At 41.6% G+C, this 25,507-nt stretch overlaps 2 protein-coding genes across 10 annotated transcripts; both read right to left on the minus strand.

The window, feature by feature from the left end:
- On the minus strand, positions 1–4,851 carry LOC144986747 (uncharacterized). Its single transcript, XM_078934667.1, has 4 exons — positions 4,438–4,851; positions 734–994; positions 630–656; positions 1–505 (listed from the first exon to the last, which is right to left on the minus strand). Exons 1-4 carry the CDS (start codon positions 4,577–4,579, stop codon positions 396–398), a joined length of 540 nt encoding a protein of 179 aa, XP_078790793.1. The 5' UTR covers positions 4,580–4,851; the 3' UTR covers positions 1–395.
- Positions 4,852–6,314: 1,463 nt separating this feature from the next.
- trdc (T-cell receptor delta constant) lies at positions 6,315–11,828 on the minus strand. Of its 9 annotated transcripts, none has more exons than XM_078934669.1 (8): positions 11,700–11,818; positions 10,993–11,071; positions 10,825–10,918; positions 7,705–7,977; positions 7,521–7,547; positions 7,149–7,232; positions 6,917–6,946; positions 6,315–6,795 (listed from the first exon to the last, which is right to left on the minus strand). In XM_078934669.1, the coding sequence occupies exons 4-8, from the start codon at positions 7,910–7,912 to the stop codon at positions 6,686–6,688; spliced, it is 459 nt and encodes a 152-aa protein (XP_078790795.1). In that variant the 5' UTR covers positions 7,913–7,977; positions 10,825–10,918; positions 10,993–11,071; positions 11,700–11,818; the 3' UTR covers positions 6,315–6,685. The 9 variants fall into 9 exon arrangements, with proteins under 9 accessions (XP_078790795.1, XP_078790794.1, XP_078790796.1 ...); XM_078934668.1 differs by having other exon boundaries at positions 11,678–11,808; XM_078934670.1 differs by lacking the exon at positions 11,700–11,818 and adding an exon at positions 11,392–11,549.
- Between the last annotated feature and the right edge of the window lie 13,679 nt (positions 11,829–25,507).

Here is a 25,507-nt window from a genome sequence, read left to right on the forward strand (position 1 = left end):
TCTGTTTAAAAGTTCTTTATTATTAATATTTAGTACTGTTAGAATAAAACACAAAAACATGCAGCAGCTACAAAACATTGATGCAAAGACTCATACAACAAATCAAACAAAATCAACAAAATAAGAAACATTTTCTGAAAACATTTAAGAAAAAACATTATCCCTGTATTAAAAAAAAGCCCCTGTTAAATGTTCTGTTGACAGGAAGGAGATGGTAAATGGTGTGTACTTCTGTTGCACTTTTCTACCTTCATTAAGCCCAAAAGTGCTGTACAGTCACAGTCCCATTCACACACATTTACACACCAATAGAGGCCAACCTATAACCACCGGGGGCAATGAGTGATCCCTGTGATCAGAGGGCGACCGCTCAGCCTCTACACCATAGAGAAGCATCAGTGAACCAGGGCTTTGATGGTCAGGAGAGTGGTGAAGGCCAGCACCTTGGTGAGCGCCACACGCACTGCATTCATGATCAGCAGGTAGGAGTTCACCGATGCGTTACCTGGAAGAGAGGGTTACACCGTTCTAAACTAAAGCAAAGTCCAGAGGAAACAGAAATGTGCATTCAGATGGTTGTATTTTGGAGTGTGTTCAGATGTGTTCAGGTGTTTGGTCAGGTGACTCACCTGGATGAACTTTCTCGCAGACATCCACTGTGTGGAAACAGAGAAGTCGGCGGTCACACAAACATCAAATAAAATGGTTTACTTTGGGAGGCGGGTTCTCTCACCGTTCCTGTAGTGGCTGTAGGTGCCATCCGCCTCACAGAAGTCCATGCTTCGGCTGCTGAAGGCAAAGTGGTAGCTCTTGTTGTGGGAGGAAATGGTGCCGGTGATATTATGGCTGACTCGCCCTCCGCACAAATTCATAGACAGCATTCCTGCACTGGGTGGTAAATTAGAAGCCAAGCAGACGTCCGGGTAGTCCTCACTTGTCTTTAACAAGGAAATGGGAGGATCCAAAGGACTAATTGCAAACAGCTGTGGTTTCCCTTGGGAACGATGTGAGAAATGAAAAGAAAGACAAAAAAACATCCATGTTAATAAAGGAGAGAGGTGGAGGGGTCAGTATGTCTTCAGATTTACAAACATTTGTGTTCAATGTTAACGATAACCTCCGCTAATATGGACAGGGTGGGGATGGGTTGGCTTTCATCCATTGAGTCCTTTTGCCCAGCACAAAACTGAACTTTGACTCTTAGTTCATTTAAACTCCAAATCCTCAAGGTTGGATCTAACCTACTGTTAACCTTTGTGGCATCCTAGGCACTTTAACATTGGGAGTTGGGTCATCTAGACCCACTAGACAATGCGCTGAACCTATTTTCTTCAATGATTTGTGATCTTCACTGGTGTCCATGGATTACATGAAATCTTTCCACCTTTATCCACCTTTGTCATGGTAGGGAGAACACGTCAATGTAAGGGTGTGGTCATCTAAGATAGCACAAGGGTTAAAATGGTATTGTGATTTTCCGTCCTCCTGGCCCTGCCTCAAACTTCTCAAATGAGTTTGCTTAGTTTTTATTTTACTATTATTGAACTTGATTTAGTGTTTTTAGTGGGCGATTTCAATATTCACATTGATAATTCTTCTGCTTTTGCATCAAAAGTGTTATTTTTTTACCGAGTTGTTTAATTTTCTTCAGCATGTCAAGGGTCCCACTCATGAAAAAGGCCATACTTTGGATCTGGTCGTTTCTTTAGGTCTAAATATTGATCAACTTTGTGTGAAAGACAGTCATGTGATCACAGCTGGACCCTCTGGTGCCTCACCGTCATTTACAAGGTCAGAATGTTTCTGATGGTTTAATGGACCGATTTGACATGAAGTCTTTTAAAAAATGATTCAATGTTGATTCTTTCATGCAATCCTTTACTAGAGCTCCCTTTGAACACGGTTGCTCCTGTCAGAATGAAAATTGTCTCTTGTAAAATGTCTTTTCCATGGATACATGAAGAAATTGTTCTAGAAGGCTTTGCTGCAAAGTGGAGTGTTTATGGAAATCAACTCATTTGGAAGTGCACAGGATGCACCGTAAGGACCCGATCTTTCCTCTGAATGAAATATAAGACAAGCCAGTTTAGCTTTCTTTTGTAAGTTTATTTCTATCACTAGGAAAAATCCTAAGATTTTTTTCAACACTCTTAACTCTCTTGTCTCACCTGATTCTTCTGAATTCGCCCAAACTTTCCCAACCTGATTGTAGTTCATTTCTTCAGGGGTTTCTTAGCGAAGGTTTGGATGTCGGAGCAAACATCCACAAGGTGTTTTATTCAGAAGAACTTTTAGTTAATTTTAGTCCTTGTTTTTAACTTTTGTTTATAACTTTTAGTTGGCCTTGTTAATATTGGATTGTACTACTTCTCTGTGTTTGGTTTTGATGCTATGCTGCCTTTCTGTAAAGCACTTTGTGATTCTTTCTGTGAAAAGTCCTATAGAAATAAAGATATTCTATTCTATTCTATTCTATTCTATTCTATTCTATTTAGAAACACACACCATCTTGTTTCAGACATAATGAAGAAAAAACACAAACTAAAGACTCTTTTCAACTCAAATTTTACTGAAATTTTGCACAAATCCTCCATAAATGGCTTTGGACAAAAATCTCATACATTTATCATTTATACATTCTGTCTTTTTTCATGTGATTTCATGATTTTGTTGCACCCAGTTTTATAAAGAAGAATTATTATCTTTGTACGATTGCTTTCATTTCAGTCTACTTATACTTTCTGCTGCATTCTCGAACATCTAAACATGTTTTTTATCAGGTTAAATAAAAATTTATATTTTTACCGCTAAAGAAGTTCACAGATTTGGAAAAATTTTAATAATGTGGCACCAACTGCATCAAATGCTTCAGACAGCAGAACGTCTGCATTTTCTATTGAACTGTGGTTTTAATCAGCACCAAAGGTCAATTTTCTGCAGATTTAGTCACAAAGGGAATTTTTTTCTGAAACTGTTTGTAAATAAAGTTTCTCACAGATCTATTGGATCTCTGGAGGAAAGCAGCAGAGCTGTGACAGTTACCATAGCACATTACAAATGTAGTGCAAAATATGTGTTTTTACATTTTCACTTTTAAAATAATAAAGTCCCCATTGCTGTGGTTCTAAAAACATATTTTTACTACAACAGTTACAGTTACTTAAAAGTACCGGTAATCCCCTACTTTACAAATTGGCTGTCTTAGATTTGTAAGGAGTACCACTCACTTTTAGTTTATTCCTTAAAAAATAAATTTTTAAAAAAAGCAGGTAGAAATAAAGGCCTTTATGCATCTGAAAGAGAAATAATTGATCATATGAACTAAACCTTAAACATGTAGACCGAAAATTTTGAATCTGTGAAATCTTACGAGCAAACAATTCACTCAAACACAAATATGAAAAGTTTAGAAAAATCAATGTTGGTTCCTAAATATCTACTATTTTCTTCTGTTTTTTTTTTTGATTAGATTTAATTTAAGTGCCAATACTTATGTTCAAGTACAAATCAAATCAAACTTTATTTGCTGCACATTTCACACTTGTGTAACACAAAGTGCTTTACATAATAAAGTTAATATTGTAAAAGAAAAAACGTTTGTACAGAAACTGTCAAACGTTTTTGTGATTTTTCGTTTTTGTTTTTTGAAGTCCCTGAATGAACATCATGACAACATCTGCAGAAATCTAAAACATTTAATTATGAAAACATTATATTTAAAAATCACACTTTTGAACCAGCTCCAGGTTCCAAGCTTTTGAACTCATAATGACGACACTGAAAACATGCAACATTGCAGTTTACAGGCCTAACAAACATCTATTTTACTGCCTTTTCACAGAGATGTTCTGCAGCTTCTGCATGTATTTTCCTAAAGAATATGAACAATGCAAAGTGAGCAAACGTCAGACAGGTTTAGACAAAATAAGCTTATTTTCATATTTTAAGATCCACTCAAGATGTTTTGCCTCTCTTCTCTTTTAAAATGTATGTCTGTAAAGATTTTTTTATGATGTGATTTACATGCTTGTTTATTCATTTGACTTAAAAAACAAATCTGTAACCCAAACTTTTGGGAAGAGCCTTTCAAACAGCCATCAAACTTCATTTGTTTTCTCTTTTCTCATTCTCCTCGGACGGAAAGTGTCCGCTGAGCAGAAGCAGCTGCATTCCTGCTGCAGATCCTGGTCTGCAAGACCCTGAACTCCTTCAGATTTGGAATTCACAGAACTCGCGGTTACAGAACATTTTGGCACCAACGTCCTCTTATCATTTCTGTTTTGGCTCTAACGTTTTGCCCTGGATACATAAACGATACTGTTCGATTAATAGTCAAATTTAAGTCTAAAACACAAAAAGTGGATTCTGAAAGCAACAAACTCTGCAGATGACTTCTGTTCTCCCTGAAATGATGATCAAAAAAAGTTTTTTTCTTACCTTCAGGAATGACGGTCAGCTTAATCGGGTTTCCAAACCAGCGAGGAATCACAGTGCTGCAGCCTCGTACAAAAACCTTGTCCCGCTCAAACCTCCTGAAAGTTGCACAAAAAAGGCTCACACACTTTTTAAATAGATCCATGTAGAGCTGGAAACCTGAGGAACAAACTGGGAGAGGTAATGTTTAAAATTCCCAGCTGTGAAGCAAGAGAAGCTTTCTGCAGCAGGAGAACCCAAAGTCCAGAATCCTGAAGATGAAGGTAAAGGAGAGAGTTTTCCTGCAGGGATGACCTGCAGAGGATTCTACTGCAAACATGGTTGCTGCTCCTGACTTCTGCTTTCTCTACAGGATTCCTGGTTTTCACCAGAGAAGCAGACAAAGTTGCAGGTTTTTGCACGACTCTGAATGCAGGTTCAGTCATTGTGGTAGTATACCCCCCCACAGTGAAAACCGCTCGTACAAAAACCTTGTCACGCTCAAACCTCCTGAAAGTAGCACAAAAAATCTTCACACACTTTTTTAGTAGAACCATGTAGAGCTGGAAACCCGAGGAACAAACTAGTAGAGGTAATGTTTGAAATTCCCAGCTGTGACGCCTGAAAAGCTTTCTGCAGCAGGAGAACCCAAAGTCCAGAATCCTGAAGATGAAGGTAAAGGAGAGAGTTTTCCTGCAGGGATGACCTGCAGAGGATTCTGCTGCAAACATGGTTGCTGCTCCTGACTTCTGCTTTCTCTACAGGATTCCTGGTTTTCAGCAGAGAAGCAGACGAGGCTGCAGGTTTTTGCACGGCTCTGAATGCAGGTTCAGTCATTGTGGTACCCCAATATACACAGTGAAAACTGCTCGTACAAAAACACGCAGCAGCAGGAAGTTGATGTTGCCACTCTCAAATCAAAATCTGTTTCCAGCAGAAACAGAACTGCAGACATTGAGCAAGTATGAGGGATTCCACGCTGAAAGAGTCTAAGAGTCACCAGAGGAAGGAGAACTTCTTATTTAATGTGATGGAAACAGACGTTTTTTCCACGACTGAGGTTCGGCAGCTGTTGAGGACACGGCAGCTGCAGCAACAATAAGCTGACAGACACAATCTGCTGTAATTCACAATCAGGACAACACATCAGGATCTGGTTCCTAAATCAGAAGACCACTTCATCCATCCCAGACTATTCCCCACTAGCACACAGAAGATTCATGTTCTGATGACTGAATACAATTTATGGATTTGCAGAAATGTAAACTAAAAGAGCTTTTATGTTTTTATGTACATGGTTGGTTTATCGTTACCATAACAACCAGATGGGTTTCAGGAGGGTCACATAGCTTCTCAAGGGGGTTAGCGATGCTGCAGTGCAGACTGTTCTACATCTGCAGTTTTTTTCATGATGAAAATGTATTGTTTTGCTGTACCCAAATCTTTAATCTCATTGCCTTCCAACAGATTGTTATTTTTCATTTTTAAGTTGGTATTATTTTACCTAAAGTGTTTAGAGTCATAAACTGCAACTTCTTTTTCTGTTGTGTATTCAAAAACACAAATATGTATTCTGATGTAATTGCTGCGAGGTGACCATTTTAGGGGGGGGGGGGGGGTTACAAAAAGAATTGTAATCCAGAAAAGGATCGAGACTCCGCCCACTTTTGTGTTGGAGAATTCAGATGTTTACACACTGACCTCTAACAACATTCACAAATGCTTTAACCCTTGTGCTATCTTAGGCACTTTAACATTGGGAGTTGGGTCATCTAGACCCACTAGACAGTGCGCTGAACCTTGTTTCTTCAATGATTTGTGTCTAGATGACCCAACTCCCAATGTTAAAGTGCCTAGGATAGCACAAGGGTTACACACAAAACAAAACACAGCAATCAAGCTGAGCGCAGAAAAACTTTATTTATACTTGAAGCTAAATTAAATGACGGGAAAAAAAAAAAAAAAAAAAAAAAAAACAGAAAAAGACACTCAGAGGATTAAAAGCATTGGTTTGTGATATAGAGTTTACAGAGACACGACAAAAAATGCATGTCTATAAAACATGTTTTTGTTAAAAAGAGCGTAGAAACATGAGCAAACAAGCAAGTATTCAAGAGTACAGTCTTTGTGCAGAATACAATTGTTTCTGCCAGCTGGAAAGAACGCTGATAACCATTTAACTCTGGAAAAAAAAAAAAAAAAAAATTTTTATTGCTGTAATAGAGGCTGTAAAAAACACAAGGGGACTGGCTTGGCTCTACGGAGGGGTGGGTCAGAAGACCACTGCTCTGACGGTCAGGATGGTGCTGAAGGCCAGAGCCTTGGTGAGCAGCACACGCACGCCGTTCATCACCAGCGTGTACAGGTTCAGCTTGCTCCTCTCTGGAAGCAGACAAACACGGGTCAGTCAGATCTGAAGGTTTTCCTGAACCTCTGATGGATTCTGGATCCTTCCATCAAAGTGTTCAGTATGCGGTGCACTGAGGTGTGTTGGGTAACTTACTTGGATAAACATCTTCCATGGGGACGACTGCTGGGAATCAGAAAATAAAGCAAACATTAAAGATTTTTTAGGCACATGAGGGAACTTGAAGAAACTTTGGAGAAGTTTGGGAGAGTTTGGTCCATTTTTTCACATATTTACGAGGTTTGGAAAGCTTTGGATCAGTTGGGAACTCTCAGAACTATTTCAAAGTTTTTGGACCAGATTGAATGGAGAGGTGTTTGTGACTTACCTGGGGCAACAGGTATATCGGGTTTTCTTGATGTAAGCTTAGGCTCTACCTTGTGTGTTGGAGATATTGGGACTGTAACAGGCACTGAAAAAACAACCGTCAGAGTTACCAAAGGGTCAGAATTCTGAATCATGTTCAATTCTTACTCTCACTCTAAGTTACAAGGGCCAGTTTATCAAAAGCAAACAGGTACGTTTAGGTTTGTTGAGGTGTGTTGAGGTGTGGTTGGGTGTGTTGAGGTGTGGTTAGGTGTGTTCAGGTCTATACAGTTAAGCTCAGGTGTGTTCAAGTATGCTTGGATTCATGGGGTGTGTTTGTCCACGTTCAGGTGTCGGTATGTTATCAATGCTTTGCTGGGCTCAGCTGACTCACCTGCTTTAACGTCCTTATTGTCGCTGTCTGTTTGGGAACAAAGAACATTATATTAAATGGATGGCAGCTCTTCTCAGGTGAAAATGCTGCAAGTCACAGCTCATGATCACTCTGTGTTTTTAGTAAAATTCAACCTTGATGCGAGCATTTAGCTTCAAACCAGAGAACCTGGAGGCCTTCTTACCACGTTTGGCCTCTATGATCACTCCATTCAAGTCACAGGTGTTGATGGGCTCACTACTGATGCCAGCAAAGAAGTAGGTTTTGCTCTTGATGGACACGGGGGCGTTTCCGGTGCTCAAAGGCCTGTCGTCATTCAGTTTCATGTGTCCTCCTTTTGGATGAAAGTCAAGTGCCAGGCATACTTCTGGATTATGAGAGCTTGTTGGCATTTCTTGGGAGTTGGGCCTCAACTGGGGGCGCAGGATATACAGGGTGGGAGAAATAACAGAACTATCTGCAGAAGACCAAAAAACAACATCAATTAAATTAATCACAGAGCCTCACAGGGAAGAGCAGATTTGAGCAAAACATTTCCAAAACCTCCATTTGAAATCCCACCTCTCTGTCTGTCTGTCCATCCAATACTTTAAATAATCAAATCACTACTTGGTGGATCAGTATTCAGTCACTATAGGATGCACATCTTCCAGATCCTCCAAAACAACTTGTTTTGAAATATGGCTTGGTAAGTTAGCCCTTATGCAAATTTTACTAATTTTCGGCCGATAGCAGCCCATATTCAGCCATGAGGGCAGTGGTGACTGTGGCTTTAAATGCTACTTTGATCATTCCTATTGTGATGTCATGATTGTGGCTCACATTTATTTTGGTTTTGCACACATCTGTGAACTATAAAGAGGTGTGATAAATCCTCCGTCAGATCAAAGATGCACAGACAGAAAAACTGGGGACAGGTTGCGTTTGGACTTTCCTTATAGATTCAAGTGAGAAAGAAAATTACCACTTAAGTCCTGGAACCTGTACAAACCAGTCCAGATCAGCACCAACACAATTGCAGACAAAGTGAACTAAACAGATCTGAGTCTGAGAACTGACTTCATTTTGTTTTGTTTAAAATGCAGCAGAAACCAGTTTCCTTTGGTGGATATTTGGGAACACTTACACTTCTTGCTGTAATAAAACTCTGCTCTGAGTTGATGAAAAAGGCCACCAGAGGCTCTACTTCAAGATGCTGACGATGAACATTGTATCCAGGAGATTCCTGGTGACCCTCTATCGGTGTTCCACAGAGAGCTTTCTTACATGCCACATTAGTGAGTATGGATCACCTGCTGCAGTGGCGTGGAGGAAAACACTCCAGCATGGCTGCTGTAACTACACAGTTCACTAGGGATGTCCCGATCCGATCATTGGAAATCAAGCCCGATCAAAGTTTCAGACTGTCAAAATCGGATGTTGTCAGGATTTATTTTGTTCAATTATTTTGATCTGCGCTGATTTCAAGCTTTCTATTTCAAACAAATGCCCCGATAGAAATCTGCATATCGTCAACGATCGTGACATTCGAGTGCTGTAAAATGCAGCTGAATATGACACTAGTTTGAGCAGAAGGCGCACAAAAACAGTTTGGTAAATGAGCAACATATTCACAGATTCAGACTTCAGGGCTCAATAATTCTTTTAATAAAAATTTTAAACTGACAGCAAATGTCTCTTGCTTTTTGTCTTTATGCAAACAAAGACCCACAAAAAAAAATTTTAACAGAAAAAAGATCAGGTTTTTGTTTTTCTCAATGAGAACGGCGCTCTCTTGCTTTGGACTGTGAGACGCTGCATTCGGTAAAACAGATTTAGAAAAAATAAAAAAGATTAAATAAATCGGTACTCTCTCATAAACAGGAACTGATAAATTGTAACATTAATATGAGCAATTCATGAATATTCATAAATTTCATGTTACAACAACTATGGGAGAAAGTCCCTACTTTTAATGTTTATTGGATCAGAAATCTTCTGAAGATCCCAAAGCTACAGACACCAAACTTTGTTACTTGTCTAATTACTACCATAATGTCTACGGTAAATGCAACAAATATTTTTGTAGAAAAATCACTTCCATTTATATATGTTTACATGAAAACAATTTTATATTTAATCAAAAAGACTTATAGTTCTAAAAGGACTAACGCTACAGTTTTCAAACTTTCTCACATGACTCATTTTACTTGATTATTGAAGCTACTTCACAGGTGTGATTTCTTTAAATGTTAAACAATAAAAGAAGGTAATAAAAATAGCGATCACCATGGATGTTTATAACATTTAAAAAAAATGTTTAGGTTTTTCAAACGTTTTAGATCAGGACTCTGTATCAAAAATCAAATGTTTTGGGATTAGATTAGGACCAAGCCGTCAGTAAAATAACAGACAAACAGACTAAAAACGGTTTCTATCCAACAGCCAGAGCTGCTCTAAAAAACACTCATTTCTGTTTGGAAGGAAAACAATCTCAAAGGTTTTATTTTGTTTTTCAGACATCGAAATTTCATGTAATTAGACTTGCATGAATGACTGTTCTGAAGATTAGAAACTTTAAAATTTCGTTTTACACATTTTATTACACTAAACACCTTTTATTGTTTTCATAAACTGGTTTCAAATGTTTGGCTCAATAGGTGAACATCAGTAAGTTTTCACTTTTGGTTTTCTTGACTCATTAAGGAGAAATTTAAAGAAAAGAAAAACGTTGAAAAGGACTTTACTGACAAATTACAAAAAGGTACCAATGCTATAAATTACAAATAAATGGTTTTTTTTATGTTTTAAACTAAAAGTAGGTCCCAACAAAAGAAGACTGTTAAGCGACAAGTCTTCCACATTTCATTACCTTTCTGCAGCGTGACTTTTGTCAGGAGTTTCTCAAATTTCAGAAGCCAGATTTACAGCTATAAAAACTTCATTTTCTCTGAACTCTTTCCTTTTTTATCATTCACTTCAGACTAAAACAGGTTTGGATATTTCCCGCACAGAAAATGTCGCTGCAATTCTGCTGCAGTTTCCATTCTCTGCATCCAAACGCTGCAGGACTCTGACCTTCTGCAGGGTCTGAACGGACAGAAATTATGGTTGCATACATTTTGCACCACATCCTGACACCAACAACATCTGAGGATTTTTGGTTTTGCTCCAAACTTTAGCTCTGGAAGCAACAAGGAACAAGCTGGTCCTTTCACCAAACATCATGTTTAAGACTAAAACACAAAACTAAATTCTGAAAAGAACAATCTGCAGATGGCTGCTGTTTAACCTGAAATGATGATCAGAAAAAGGTTTTTCTTACCTGAAGGAACGACGGTCAGCTTAATCGGGTTTCCAAATGTGAGAGCAGCACAGTGCTGCAGCCTCGTACAAAAACCTCGTCCCGCTCAAACCTCCTGAAAGCAGCACAAAAAAGGCTCACACACTTTTTAAATAGATCCACGTAGGACTGGAAACATTAGGAACATACTGGGAGAGGCAATGCCTGGAATTTCCAGCTGTGAAGCCTGAAAAGCTTTCTGCAGCAGGAGAACCCAAAGTCCAGAATCCTGAAGATGAAGATAAAGGAGAGAGTTTTCCTGCAGGGATGACCTGCAGAGGATTCTGCTGCAAAAATGGCTGCTGCTCCTGACTTCTGCTTTCTCTGCAGGATTCCTGGTTTCCAGCAGAGAAGCAGATGAAGCTGCAGGTTTTTGCACGGCTCTGAATGCAGGTTCAGTCATTGTGGTACCGTACACGGTGAAAACCGCTCGTACAAAAACACGCAGCAGCAGGAAGCTGCAGATCTCATTGACTTCCTACAGCTCACAAACCAAATCCTGTCACAAGAATGAGGCAGGTCAAAAGCAGTTGAAGTCCTGCTGCTCACCAGAGGGAGAAGGGGCTGTTTCGGAGATTTTTTTATCTTCACAGAAAATTCAGAGAAAGTCCAAAGCCAGAAAGTGGAAGATTTTTTAGTCCAAAAAGAAGATTGAAGTACAAATGGAAACTTTGAGGCATATGGCGTATGCTTATATAGCACTTTTCTACCCCAGCTGAATGCCCAAAACGCTTTCCAGTCTCAGTCCTAATCATCCACACACATTCACACACTGATGGAAGCTCTGCTGTCACAGCTCTTCAACACATGGCAGGGACCAAATCTGCAATCTTACAATCTAAGGTCAACCACTACACCTCTGCACCACGGCCGTCCCTTTAGACATGATGGGTTAAATCTGATGATGTGGTTTCTTGTTGGATCTGTTCCAGTTAGAAACTGGTCTTTGGGTCCCTGAAACATGACAAGAGTGAGGAATGCATCCTTTTTTTTGTTTTTTATTTTTTCAGTTATATTTTCTTCATGCTCCCAGTCACAGTCCAACCTGGTTTCAATAAACCACAGCTGTCTTCATTTGAGTCAATCACCATCAATGTCTCTGGTCTTCAATTCTTCCAGGTCAGATTATCTGTTTTTGTATCTTTTGTTAATCTGTTTTGGTAAAAACACCAAAAACATGAAGTGGAACTTTAAGTTATTTCTTGCTATTCCTCAGATCTGTCCTCATTGAAATGTATTTGTTTTAAAGCTCCACAACACTGGTCTCCTGCGTTTTGGATCCTTCATCACCACTTCCTGATGAGACTCCTTTGAAAAAAAATTCAGCGTTCAGGTCATGTTCCAGACAAACAAGCTATTGTCTTTGTTTCACGCAGATTGCAGACAAACTTGTCCATTCCACAAAAGCTTTTCTGTTCCCTCGTGGATTCTGTGGAAAGACAGTAAACCTCTGAACCAAACCCTGCAGGATTTTTGGCCCAATCTCACTTTAGTGTATCCCTGGACTATAATAAATGCATCTCTGTCTGTTCCAGGTAAACCTGCTGATCACCCTGTTTTAGCATCTTCAAGGGTGGAGGAATTAATCCTTAATGAAACTTCATGAGGAACCGTAGTTAGCGTAGTTGGAACATTTTCCTTTGACAGAAATGTCTGTGCCTCATTCGAAAAATGGTGTTTGCTCCTGCTGAACGTTCAGTCACAGCCACTGATGGCCAAATACATCAGTGAAGTTGCCAGAGTGGAAACCATCCATCCATTTCTTCTGCTCATCCAGGACTGGATTCCCAGCCACTTCCTCCAGCTCCTCTGTGGGGATCCCGGGGCGTTCCCATGTCAGCTCGAGAGACATAGTCTCTCCAGCATGTCCTGGGTCTTTCCTAGGGGCTCCACCTGGTGGGACATGCCTGAAACACCTCCCCCAGGGGGCATCCAGTGGCACCCCAAGGTGGCTCCTCTCGATGTGAAGGAGCAGCGGCTACAAATCGAGAGCTTCTTTCTCAGCTCTCTCTTCACCACAACAAACCGCAACTGCATTACAGCTGATGCCAATTTGCCTGTCGATCTCACGCTCCGGTCTTCCCTCACTCATGAACAAGATCCCAAGATATTAAAACTTCCCACATGGGGCAGGAGCACTCCACTCACCCACAGAGGACAAACTACCTTTGTCCGGTCAAGAACTATGGCATTGGACTTAGCGGTGCTGATCTTCATTCCAGTCGCTTCACACTCGGCTGCAAACAGCTCCAGTGAAAGCCTGGAGGTCCTGGCTGGATGAAGCCAACAAGACAACATCGTCTACAAAGAGCAGAGAGGAAATCCTGTGGTCCCCAAAGCAAACCTTCTCCAAACCCTGGCTGTGTGTAGAAATTCTGTCCATGATTATGAAGAGTTTTGGTACTATATTACTAAGTAATATAGAACCACTGGTTACAACCGAGGTCTGCTCTTCTGCAGACCTCGGTTGTAACCAGTGGTTCTTTGAGTTCCTGTTGTCTTCTATCAGCTGGAAGCAGTCTGGTCATTTTCCTCTGACCTCTGGTGTCAACAAGGCGTTTTTGACCATAGAACTGCAGCTCACTGGATATTTTGTCTTTTTGCAAACTTTAGCGATGGTTGTGGGTGAAAATCCGTGTAGATCCACAGTTTCTGAAATACTCAGACCAGCCTGTCTGGCACCAACAACCACATTCAAAGTCACTTCAATCATTTTTCTTCCTAATTCTTTTTTTGCCACATTCTTTTTATTGAATTTTTCAAAGCCATAAAAATAAAATTCAGAAACACAATTTACAATTTTAAATTTCACTCGAGTCAGCCATTACAAAAATTGCAACTTTATCAACAGTTTTTAGGTAATGGTTTCTGTTATTCACAGTCTTATTTTAACACTCCCCCCTCCCCACCGCAAGAACAAGAGTGCCTCTCCTTAGACACTGACAAAATGAAGAATGTAAACTTAACACGCTTGAAATTAAGAGAGAAGAAAAAAAAAAGAAGAATAAATAAAAAATAAAAAACCGAGGTCTGTTGTACCATCTAAAATTAACAATCAACAAACTATTCCAGAGGACCCATATTCTTTACAAAGTGTATGAAAGGTTGCCATATATTCTTCTACTTTGTCTTTCAAAATATATGTAATTCTTTCTAAAGGGACCCCTGACAGCATGTGTTGGAACCATTGGTTTATGCTTGGATTGTGAGTGTTTTTCCAGCGTTTGGCAATACACATTTTTGCATGAATCAAGCTGAGATTTATAAACGCCCTCTCACCTTTGTTGTAGTTATGTATTTTTGGAAACATACTTAATAAGAAAAAACTATCCCGCCCCGCCGGGACAGCCCAACGCAGGGGCCCACCCGAGAAGGGTGCCCACAGCCCCAGATGAGCACCCCACCACCACCCAGGAGTTCTGGGTATCCCCCCGCCCCAACCCCAGGTACGAGCCAGGACCCCCCAAGGGAGACCCAGGCGGCCACCCACCCGGCCCACGGTTGGTCCAGGGAGGAGCAAGGCAGGGGCCAGCCGTCCCCGCCCAGAAGGGGAGCACCCCGGGGACAAGGGGGGCCCACAAGGGATGTTGTAAACATGGCCCGACCAGGCTCGGCCACTGTTGGAAATTTGGCAGGGCCCAGCGCTCAGGGGCAAGGACCAGAACCCACCCCCCCAGGGACACGGACACCCCCGGCTCAGGCGTAATGTGACCCCCCCCCCCCACGCGCAGAGAGAGCACCGCCGTGCCCAGGAAACCGGCACCCAGGGGAGACGGCCGCCGTTGCCAATGGCCCCCTACCCCCCACCAGGGAAGGGGTAGGGGACAGATGGTCCCAGGTCCCACCTTCCTTGCAAAATGTGTGTGCGTGTATGTGTGTTAGTGAGGGTGTGTGCATGTGTGTGTGTTTATGTTGGAATGTATATTTTGAGGGGGGAGGGGTGTGTGTACTTAGGGGGGTGCAGTTAAAATTGGCCAAGGGGCCCTAAATGTCTAAGGTGCGGTTAAAATTGGCGGGTAGGGTGCTAGGAGGACATCTGCTGCTTGCTAGCAGTGATGTCCAAGCACCCCCCCCTACCAAGGGCCCTACATGTTTAAGGTGCAAATAAAGCCGAAAGAGGGGGGTCCCACTCCATACGGCAACCATGGGAGGGGGACCACTGCCAAGTAGCTCTCCCCCCCAAGGGGCATTGCAGGCTAAACCCCCCACCACCTCACCCTAATATGAGGTTATATGAGGAAGGGGGTAAGTTGGGGACAGCTGGTAGACTGTCCCCCGGTGGTCAAACAGCCCACCCCCCAGCCCAGGGGCCCCATCCCCGGAGGCGCCGACACCCCAGGCCCAGCACCACCCACCCCACACAGTGAGAGAGGAGCCAGAAAGCGCCGCCCCCCCGGAGCGAGTCCAGGCCCCCACCCCCAAGCGCCGGCCCTAGAAGAGCTCTGGTCAGGCCTCGACGGGACCGAGGCAGCCAACCGGCCGGGGCCCGTGCCTCCCTGTTCTCTGGCTCTGGGGGCCTCGCAGCGGTCCTGCTGGCCCTTGCCTGGGTGGTGGATGTGGTCACCCGGGGGGCGGTTGTTCTCTGCCTGCTGCCGTGTGGCGTTGGGGGGTTCCGGCTGCCGCTGCTGCGGCGGCAGGGGTCTTGGTGTGGGGATGGCTGGGCACTCTCCCTCCTTTTCACATTCCACCGTCCATTTTAGAAGAACATAAACACTCACCTGAGCAAAGGTGTTAGCTCACCTTTGCACTAATAGTTTGCATGATTGAATGAATAAAATATTTCTCACTAGTTGGTTTGAAGGCATAAGTATGCGTGTGTGAACACTATCGGTTTTGTGTACATGTTGACATGTGGACATTTTTGCAGCTAGCAAGTGTGTTTATAACATTTGAGTGTGTGTGGACAGGCCCCGCTCTTTTTGTACTACATTTGAACCGTACCGTAGTGATAAACAACCAGTAAACTTGCTGCTCTCTGCTACTTCATGGTCCCCCCCCCCCCCCCAACTCCTATTATTACCCTCTTAACCCCCCCCCCCTAACATCCCTCCCTCTTCTTCCCTTCTTTCCTTTTCCGTCCGGTCCAACACCAAAGATTTTTAAACATGGTTGAAATTAATAAACTTTGGCCTCAATTACAAAAGTGTCACGAACTGGTGGTGGAGGACCCAAATGCAGGAGACCAAGCTTGATGACAGGAACTAAAACATTTAATTAGCAAACTGAAACATGACAAAACTATGAGGGGAAAAAAACCTGTGACAAAACAGAGCAGATGACCTGACAAGGATGAACAGAAACCAAGACACTTAAATAGGCTGAGGGTAATTAAGTGAACTGAAGACAGCTGTGGATCATGAACCAGAAACTGGTGTGACTGACAAGGAAACCAAAAACATGACAAAAAAAACCAAACCATTGAATCCTTACACAAAAGGGGTTTATTCAGTCATACCTTTGGTTTGTCTGAAGATTAATAACCCCTCTTGTTAAAGTAAAATATGTCCAACACAAGAGGCCCTCAGCTCTCATCTGCCTGCCCAGCTGTTGGACAGGACAAGTTAAAAAAAATGTGTTTTGCTCAACTCATATTTATACGGAAGAGGATTAGGGCCATGGAGAAATTAAAAAAAAGGTCATAGACAATTCTGACTTTAAAGTCAGAATTCTGACTTTAATCCTCTTCGGTACTAATCCTCTTCGGTATATTTATTTTTTAATTCTTTTTAATTTAATTTTTTTAATTTAAAACTCTGAACCATATTTGTATCATGTGTTTAAGAATTGGGTTCTTTGTCTCTTTGCGCAGCTTTTTTGAGGTGTTTGAGTTAAGAAATAATGGGAGAGGCAGCTTTAGATCCTGGGATTCCATTTCAACCCATTGAGGTGTATTTTTGACAGTAAAATGAAACATTATAGATCTAATCTGTGCATTTTTTCTTCCTCATTCTGATGCTCGGTTTGAACTCCAGCAGATCATCTTGACCATGTCTACATGCTTAAATGCATTCAGTTGCTGCCATGTGATTGGTTGATTAGAAATTTGCGATAACAAGTGTTGGACACTTTTTAGTGAGCATTTAACCTTTTATTTCCTTTTTAAAACATGAAATAAGGTAAAAGAAACAAAAGAAAAAACAGGAATTTCCTGAAAGAGCAGAACATTTGATGCCAGAACAACTGTAGAAGCTCATAGTATTAAGGGGTTTGCTGAAGGCCATAAGTCTAAATGTTCCAATGTGTTTGTAAGCTTGTCTGCTTCCAGGTTTCCAACTGCAACAATGACTGGAGAACCCATGCCTTTTGTTTCTGTGCTTCTCCAGCTGCTTTCTTTTCTTTCTTTGCTGTTAATTGACATTGCTGGTGATTTGTTTCTAATTTTCCGTTCAGACGAATTTTTAAATTTCACTCAGGATTAAGAAAATAGATTTGTTTTCAGTGCAAAGACAATGGAAGTGATTGTGCACCCACTCCTCCTATGAGGCCATCCCCACCCAAAACAAAGCCAGCCTGCTGGGTTTTTGTACGACCTTGAGGCCTCCTCAGTCACTGTGGTAAGTAGACACGGCGAAAAACAGTCGTACAAAAACTGTTGAATTGTTTTTCTATGGCAGCATGCAGCAGAAAGTGAGCGTGGTTTGAGGTTTCCTCAAAGCAACCTGCTGTGGCCTCTCTAAGGAGACACCACCCTTATCTGATGGATGGGGGGGGGGGGGGGGGGGGGGGGTGGAGGCTGGTGTCAAGAATGAAAGGGCACCACCTGTCTGACAGCCTCCTGGGGCCTGTTTCACAAAGGAGGTTCAACCAACTCTGAGGTCAAACCTGAACTCTGAGTTGGTCAATCGAGAGATTGACAACTCTGAGTTTTCAGTTTCAGAGCAGCTGATCCGCGTTAGATCAATCAACTCTGAGTGGACTGATTCGGAGGTGAGCGTGCGCACCGCGTCTATAAGAAGCCATTATCAATGGAGCGCAGATATTACGAGTCACCATGGCAACCGTGAAAACAAAGAGGTCTGCGTATTTTTCGCCAGCTGAACTTGACGTGCTGCTGCAGAGTTGCAGTGAATATGAGAACATATTCCAGAAGAAAAGCAACACCGCTGCATCTGCAAAACAGAGACAGTTAGCTTGGGAAAACATAGCTGCTCAAGTTAATGCCTAAGTTTGCATTTAAATCATTGTTATAAATATTGACTGTAATAACTTTTTAAATAGCGTAAGGTGTGAAATAAAAAATGGTGATATTTAGGTGTACTTTTGAAGTGTTATTCCTGGTGTAAATGCATGAAATGCTGCATAGTGTACAGAACCAATCTGGGGGAAAATGCATTTAACGTCGGTAATGTTTAGAGGACTTTTTTGTTAACCTTCCCCTCTAGCAAACGTTGGTCATTTTAATATTAATACATGCAATTGTGTTTTTAAAAGTGAACTTTTGTCTACTGTTGAACCTTTCGCTGCGCAAAGACTTCCTTCTTTTCTCTCGTCTTTCCGACCGTGCGTGGTCAAAAGCGCAGGGGAGATTTCCTTCAGGGCTGAAGGGAATTCTCCTTCGGGGTTCACTTCCCGTTGGAAACCCTCAACCTCCAGAGCGGAATAAGAATGACTCCAAAACAGTTATTCTGGGAATGACACCTTCTCCGTCCTCCTCATCCGTGCTCACCCCCCCCCCCCCCCCCCCTCTGCACCTGCAATCGCCCCTCCCCTTGTCTCTCGTGGATTGCACCCCGCTCAGCACACACACGCTGCAACACTACCCCTGTATTGATCAAGTGGTATAGGTTTATATGGGATTAAGAAAGTAAGCAGTGCTAGAAAATTGTGTTTCCAAAAAGTAATTGTTACATTAATCTAATTCAATGTCCCTGATTTCATTTTCATGTAGATGCAATCCTGCAGGAATTAAAAGAAACATGGCAGCAGCTAAAAATGAAGTATAAAAACATAATTCAATCAGGTCAAATGTGAGCATGTCATGGATGTAGGCTTTGTTGACAATATTTGACATATGAAACATCTACATAGCAAGACCTAATGTTGTTTTCATTTTGTATATGTAATTGACTGCAACGAAAAACGGTAACGCTCAAACAAAAACGTATGGGGAAATGACAAAACATCGAGTCGAGGTCTCAAAATCCTCGTACGACGTAAATGTAATTCTCTACGAATTAATGCAGCCTCCTCGTCTATTGGGTCCTCCAAAAAAGGACAAGCCATTCTTGTCACTTAGATCGCGTGACGGAAATGTGGGCAATGAAGGTTGAAGCGAAATATAGTGCTTCGTCTTTAAAAAGGGGAGGGGACCGGCAAAAACTTCGAGTTTGGAGAATAAAACCTGCTCCCGACCAGGTTAGGTTCACAGCATAAGTAACCATGGATACTGACTCCGAGTAAAAGTTAACTCTCTTTCAGAAACGGGTTTGACTTACTCTGCTTTCTCTGGTTTGACAAACCTCCGATTCTGAAACGGAAAACCCAGGGTTTCCCTGATTTCCGGGTTTATGAACTCAGAGTTTACACTTAACCTCCTTTGTGAAACAGGCCCCAGATCATCTCTCTCAGTTGTCTCAACATTCTGGAATGTGTTGATATTTGCTGCTTCGGTTTTCTGGCTTTTTTTATATTTTGAAACATGAGGCTGTTTTATGTTGATTAGAAATGAATGGAAAAAAGCTTTGTATACTTTATACATTTTGTGCACTTTTAATGACTTCAGTCAAATTTCAGTAGCAAAGATCAGACTTTTAATGAGCCGGCAAACACTTAAATCTAACTTTGATTGTTTTCATCATCGTAGTTTAGATTTGGAAGTAAAGTTGGAACATTTCTGAGCTTATAATCATGCATATTAAATTGAGAAGATGAGAGGCAATGACATTCCATTGGCTATTTGAGCACCTCTTCAGTGTTGAAATATTTTTAACCAAAACATATCATTTTTAAAATTAAATAGGGGAAAAAACATTATTTGTAAAAGATTTTACTTAATTAGACAAAAAAAAACTGAAGCAGTTGTGTCGCAAATAAAAAAAAATTCAAATGTTTCTGACACTTTACTCTAGAAAAGACTAGTTTAGATAGATCCTACATGATTACTCTTGTAACTTTTTACCACAAACTGTTTCTTCTAATACAATCTCTCAAACAATTTCTGAAAATGTTGCATTTCTCATGAAGTGTTGCCAAAATAACTCAATTCAAATTCAAAGTTATTTTAATTTTAATTTAATAATTAATAATATTTAATATTTCAATTATTTCTACAACAAGAAAGTTAGGATGAACTCATAAAATATAGATGAAAAAAGTCAAAATTTTACAAGAATTAAGTAATGAATGTTTTTTAGAAAATACTGTTTCAAAAAGTCATAATTTTACAAGGAAAGTCAGGTTTTTTACCTTTCACCGAATCTCTCCTCTTTTTTTAAGTGAAACTTTTCCCTTGTAAAATTAAAACTTTTTTATTATTTTTACGTTATGATTTTGTATTCATAAAATGTTGACTTTAATTGCCTGACTTTATACCCGTCAAATTTGTACTTATTTCTCACAATTGTACGACTTTATTCTGAGATGTGGGATATTATAAATTTTTCTCCTGACTATCAGAAAAAAGAAATTTCGACCTCCTTTTTTTCTTTTGTTTTTCTCTTTTTTTTTAATCCTAAAACTACAATTCCCAGAGCCCATGTTCTTCACATTTTATCATAGAAAGTCCTAAATGCGTGTACATAATAAGAGTCCCGCACAGAACACAAAAACGCATTTCTGGTAGTCAAGAGGTTGAACCGTCACTTTGGTGATAATTAGGAAACACTGAGCAGACTTCATAAACTCAACTACTTTTTCTTTATTTCTTTTTTTTATTTAAATGTTGGTTATTTATGTCTTGTGTCTGCCGTAAATCGTTTGTCCATTATCCGGCGGAGGTAAACAAAGCGGCGTTAGCTTCACTTTAGCAGACGGATAAACTCCGCTGAGTGAGTTAGTGTGATAGAGAAACACGAACACAGCAGGTATGAACGATGGATGGACAGGTGGTAATGCGCCTCAGTATTTAAGTACTTAACTGCATAAGTGTTAATCAAGTAACTTATAAGTAAACCAATATATATGTCAAGTTTTATTTAAGTGTTAGATTGTTTGTTAATTTTCCACATTAATCTGATTCTAATAAATATAAATACCAATTAAAATAAAACATAAATGTCTGCTAAAATTGTTGTTTTTATATTAATCTAAATTATTTAATTTCAAATTATCCTTTGATTCAGAACAGCTGCTGATGTGATGATTTGTGCTGTGATTTAAGCTGCAGTTTCCAGGAATAAGCAGCAGAGGGCAGCAGATCGTAATTTCCTTACCTGCTCAGTTTTAGTGGAAGATGGTTTCTTCAGACAACAGTTGGAGCTACTTAAAACCCTTGCGCTATCTTAGATGACCCCAGCCTTACATTGACGTGTTCTCCCTACCATGACAAAGGTGGATAAAGGTGGAAAGATTTCATGGAATCCATGGACACCAGTGAAGATCACAAATCATTGAAGAAAAAAGGTTTAGTGCACTGTCTAGTGCTGGGGTCGGCAACCCGCGGCTCAGGAGCCGCATGCGGCTCTCTAGCGCTGCCCTAGTGGCTCCCGGGAGCATTTTCAAAAAGGTTTAAAAATGTGAAAAATGGGGGAAATATATTTTTTGTTTTAATATGGTTTCTGTAGGAGGATAAACAAGACACAATCCTTCTTAACGTTTTCCAATACTGTAAGAATGTGTAGAATAAATATTGTAACGCCCAGCAGGTACGTCACTTGTATCGGGAAAAACAGGAGCCAAGCTGTCAACAAGTTGAGCTGTCAATCAACTGGCAGTGCTGGAGAACTGTCCATGTCACATACACCACACGATTCCGAACAGTCTCAGAGAGGAGGAAGCAGAAAGAGAAGCTGGGCGCACAGCCTCCTTCCGGCATAACAAGCCCGTTTAATTTTGTACACACACCACATTGAACATTGCACAGGAGTCATCAACCTCTCTCCCTCCCACACTCATGGTGCAACATAAAGAAACAACATAAGACGAAGAATAAACTAAGGTGAAACAACAAAACTGCCACATGAAAAGAAACGTGGGCAAACAAACACTCCTGCTGAGCCCTAATTAGATCAGGAGACCGCATCCCACAATCCCCTGCTGCTAACAGACTTAAAATGCACATGACCGCCACTACAATATTAAATTTCAACATTTCTGTCAACAAAGATTTGCGTCATAGTCTGCGACACACGTTTCTACCAGCAGGGCTTTTTTATTTTAACTTTTAGCGGACTGCTAAGCAGGTGGCTGATGTAAATGAACCACCTTCAGTTCTGTGCATTGCTTGATGAAGTTGAAAGCGAATATTCTGATCTCCTGCTACACAACAAAGTCCGATGGCTGTCTAGGGGTGACGTGTCACTTTGTCGTCTGTTTCGAACACGTGAAAACATTCCTGAAAAGCAAAGACCTGAAGTTCAACTGGAAGATACTGTGGCTGGAAAAACTGCACTTTTTGGTGGATATGACAATATGACTGTGACAAGCCACCTAAACGAGCTGAATGAAAGTCTGCAGGTGCCGCAAATGCTTGAAGCTGTTCTGTCATTCGAGCGCAGCTGGCTGTCATGGGGCACGCACGTTCCATTTTATTGTTTTGTGTTTGAATCCTCAAAATAAAAATGACATCAAAAATCGGATTTCTTTATTACATTTCTTTCATTTTATCAAAGCAATGAAACATAATTCATTGATATTATAATGAAGTTAAACTTGCACAACAGAGCAGTCACGTGAAGCGTCGTTCTCCGCAGAATGCACTGCAGGGCAAATAAACATTTAATCGTTAATGCTCATTATGTATTTGTAGCAACTTAGTCATTTTGATAGTAGGCTCCTCTTTCTCTTTCGGCTTTTCCCATCAGGGGTCGCCACAGCGAATCATCCTTTTCCATCTCACTCTATCATGGACATCTTCTACCCTAATATTAGCCAACTTCATGTCCTCTGTTAAGACATCCATATATCTCCTCTTTGGCCGTCCTCTTGCCCTCCTGCCAGGCAGCTGCATCTCCAACATCTTTCTACCAATATATCCACTATCCCTCCTCTGAACATGTCCAAACCATCTCAGTCTGGCTTCTCTGACTTTGTCGCTAACACAGGCAACATGAGCCGTCCCTCTGATGTATTCGTTCCTTATCCTGTCTAACCTGGTCACTCCTAAGGAGAACCTCAACATCTTCATCTCTGCTACCTCCATATCAGCCTCTTGTCTCTGTCTCACTGCTACCGTCTCTAACCCATAGAGCAGAGCTGGTCTCACCACTGTCTTGTACACCTTTCCTTTGAGTCTTGCTGGCACTCTTCTGTCACACAACACTCCTGACACTTTCCTCCAACCGCTCCAACCTGCCTGCACTCGCCTCTTCACCTCTTTTCCACAATCCCCATCACACTGAACTGTTGACCCCAAGTACTTAAACTCCTGCACCTTCTTCACCTCAGCCCCCTGTAACCTAACGCTTCTACCTTGATCCCTCTCGTTCAGACACATGTATTCTGTCTTACTACGACTGACCTTCATGCCTCTTCTTTCCAGAGCAAACCTCCACCTCTCTAGCTGTTCCTCCACCTGCTCTCTACTCTCACTGCAAATTACAATGTCATCCGCAAACATCATTGTCCAGGGAGATTCCTGTCTTACCTCATCTGTCAGCCTGTCCATCAGCATAGCAAACAAAAAAGGACTCAAAGCTGATCCTTGGTGTAGTCCCACCTCCACCTTGAACTCCTCTGTCTGACCTACAGCACATCTCACCACCGTCATACTTCTCTCATACATGTCCTGAATTACTCTGACATACTTCTCTGCCACTCCAGACGACCTCATACAGTACCACAGCTCCTCCCTCGGCACCCTGTCATACGCCTTCTCTAAATCTACGAACACACAATGCAGCTCCTTCTGACCTTCTCTGTACTTTTCCATCAACATTCTCAAAGCAAAAATGGCATCAGTGGTGCTCTTACGGGGCATGAAACCATTCTGCTGCTCACAAATCTCCACCTTCTTCCTAAGCCTGGCTTCCACTACTCTTTCCCACAGCTTCATTGTGTGGCTCATCAACTTTATTCCTCTATAGTTGCTGCAGTTCTGCGTGTCACCCTTGTTCTTAAAGATCGGGACCAGAACGCTTCTCCTCCATTCCTCTGGCATCTTCTCACTCTCTAGAATCCTATTGAACAACCTCGTTAGAAATTCCACTGCTGTCTCTCCTAAGCGCTTCCATACCTCCACAGGTACGTCATCAGGACCAACGGCCTTTCCGCTCTTCATCCTTTTCAGAGCCTTCCTAACCTCATCCTTTCCAATCTCTGCTACTTCCTGCTCCACAACAACCACATCTTCCTCCCTTCTTTCCCTGTCATTTTCCACGTTCATCAGCTCCTCAAAATACTCCTTCCATCTTTTCTGTACACTCTCTTGGGTTGTTAGCACCTTTCCATCTCTGTCCTTAATCACCCTTATCTGTTGCACGTCCTTCCCATCTCTGTCTCTCTGTCTGGCTAGCCTGTACAAGTCCTTTTCTCCTTCCTTTGTGTCTAACCTGTCATATAGCTCATCGTAAGCTTTCTGTTTGGCCTTTGCCACCTCTCTTTTCACTCTACGCTGCGCTTCCTTGTACTCCTGTCTACCTTCCTCAGTCCTTTCTACATCCCACTTCCTTTTAGCCAACCTCTTCCTTTGGACGCAGTCCTGTACTTCCTCATTCCACCACCAAGTCTCTTTACCGTCTTTCCTCTTTCCAGATGACACACCTAGCACCTTCCTACCTGTTTCCCTGATAATCTCTGCTGTAGTTTCCCAGTCATCTGGAAGCTCATCCTGACCACCCAGGACCTGCCTCAACTTCTGCCTAAATTCCTCACAAGTTTCTTCATTCTGTAGCTTCCACCACTTGGTCTTCTTTTCTGTTTTCCCTCTCTTCTTCTTCCTGACCTCCAGAGTCATCTTACACACCACCATGCGGTGCTGTCTGGCTACACTCTCTCCTACCACCACTTTGCAGTCAATAACCTCTCTCAAATGACCTCGTCTACATAGGATGTAGTCCACCTGGGTACTCCTACCTCCACTTCTGTATGTCACTCTATGTTCCTCTCTCTTCTGGAAGTAAGTGTTGACTACAGCCATTTCCATCCTCTTCACAAAGTCCACCACCATCTGTCCCTCCAGATTCCTTTCCTTCACAATCCACCTTTGTCATGGGGTCATCTAAGATAGCACAAGGGTTAAAAGCAAAACTGTGAAATTTTCGGTTAAAAGTCTGTTTTGGTTCTGCTTTATTTTAAAAGGTTGAGTGAAACCGTCTGCTCTAAAGTCACTCGGTCTTTTTGTTTGGCTCCACACGCTTCACCCTGAAACATTCAACCCAAAAAATGTCAGAACCCAAAGAGTCCAAGACATGAGTTTGTTTTCTGATGTCACAGCGAATCACACGCCGAACAGAACCAGGAGGAACCTGAGGATTCAGTTTCCAGATGGATCCCAGTTTCCAACAGTTATTGTTGAGTTCTGCTGCAGAACCGGTCCGGTCCTGGAGGTAAAACAAAGACAACTGCTTCC

The sequence above is a fragment of the Oryzias latipes genome, chromosome 17, assembly GCF_053564925.1.
Source record: "Oryzias latipes strain Hd-rR chromosome 17, Olatipes_Hd-rR_3.1".
Taxonomy (NCBI): Eukaryota; Metazoa; Chordata; class Actinopteri; order Beloniformes; family Adrianichthyidae; genus Oryzias; species Oryzias latipes.

Coding starts and splice junctions, on each gene's coding strand:
- LOC144986747 (XM_078934667.1), bottom strand. CDS start 4,579: ATGGATCTATTTAAAAAGTGTGTGAGCCTTTTTTGTGCAACTTTCAGG. Junction 995..4,437: donor GCTGACCGTCATTCCTGAAG/GTAAGAAAAAAA, acceptor ATCGTTCCCAAG/GGAAACCACAGCTGTTTGCA. Junction 506..629: donor CTGCGAGAAAGTTCATCCAG/GTGAGTCACCTG, acceptor CCTCTCTTCCAG/GTAACGCATCGGTGAACTCC.
- trdc (XM_078934671.1), bottom strand. CDS start 7,912: ATGCCAACAAGCTCTCATAATCCAGAAGTATGCCTGGCACTTGACTTT. Junction 7,548..7,704: donor GATCATAGAGGCCAAACGTG/GTAAGAAGGCCT, acceptor GTTCCCAAACAG/ACAGCGACAATAAGGACGTT. Junction 6,947..7,148: donor CGATATACCTGTTGCCCCAG/GTAAGTCACAAA, acceptor TCTGATTCCCAG/CAGTCGTCCCCATGGAAGAT.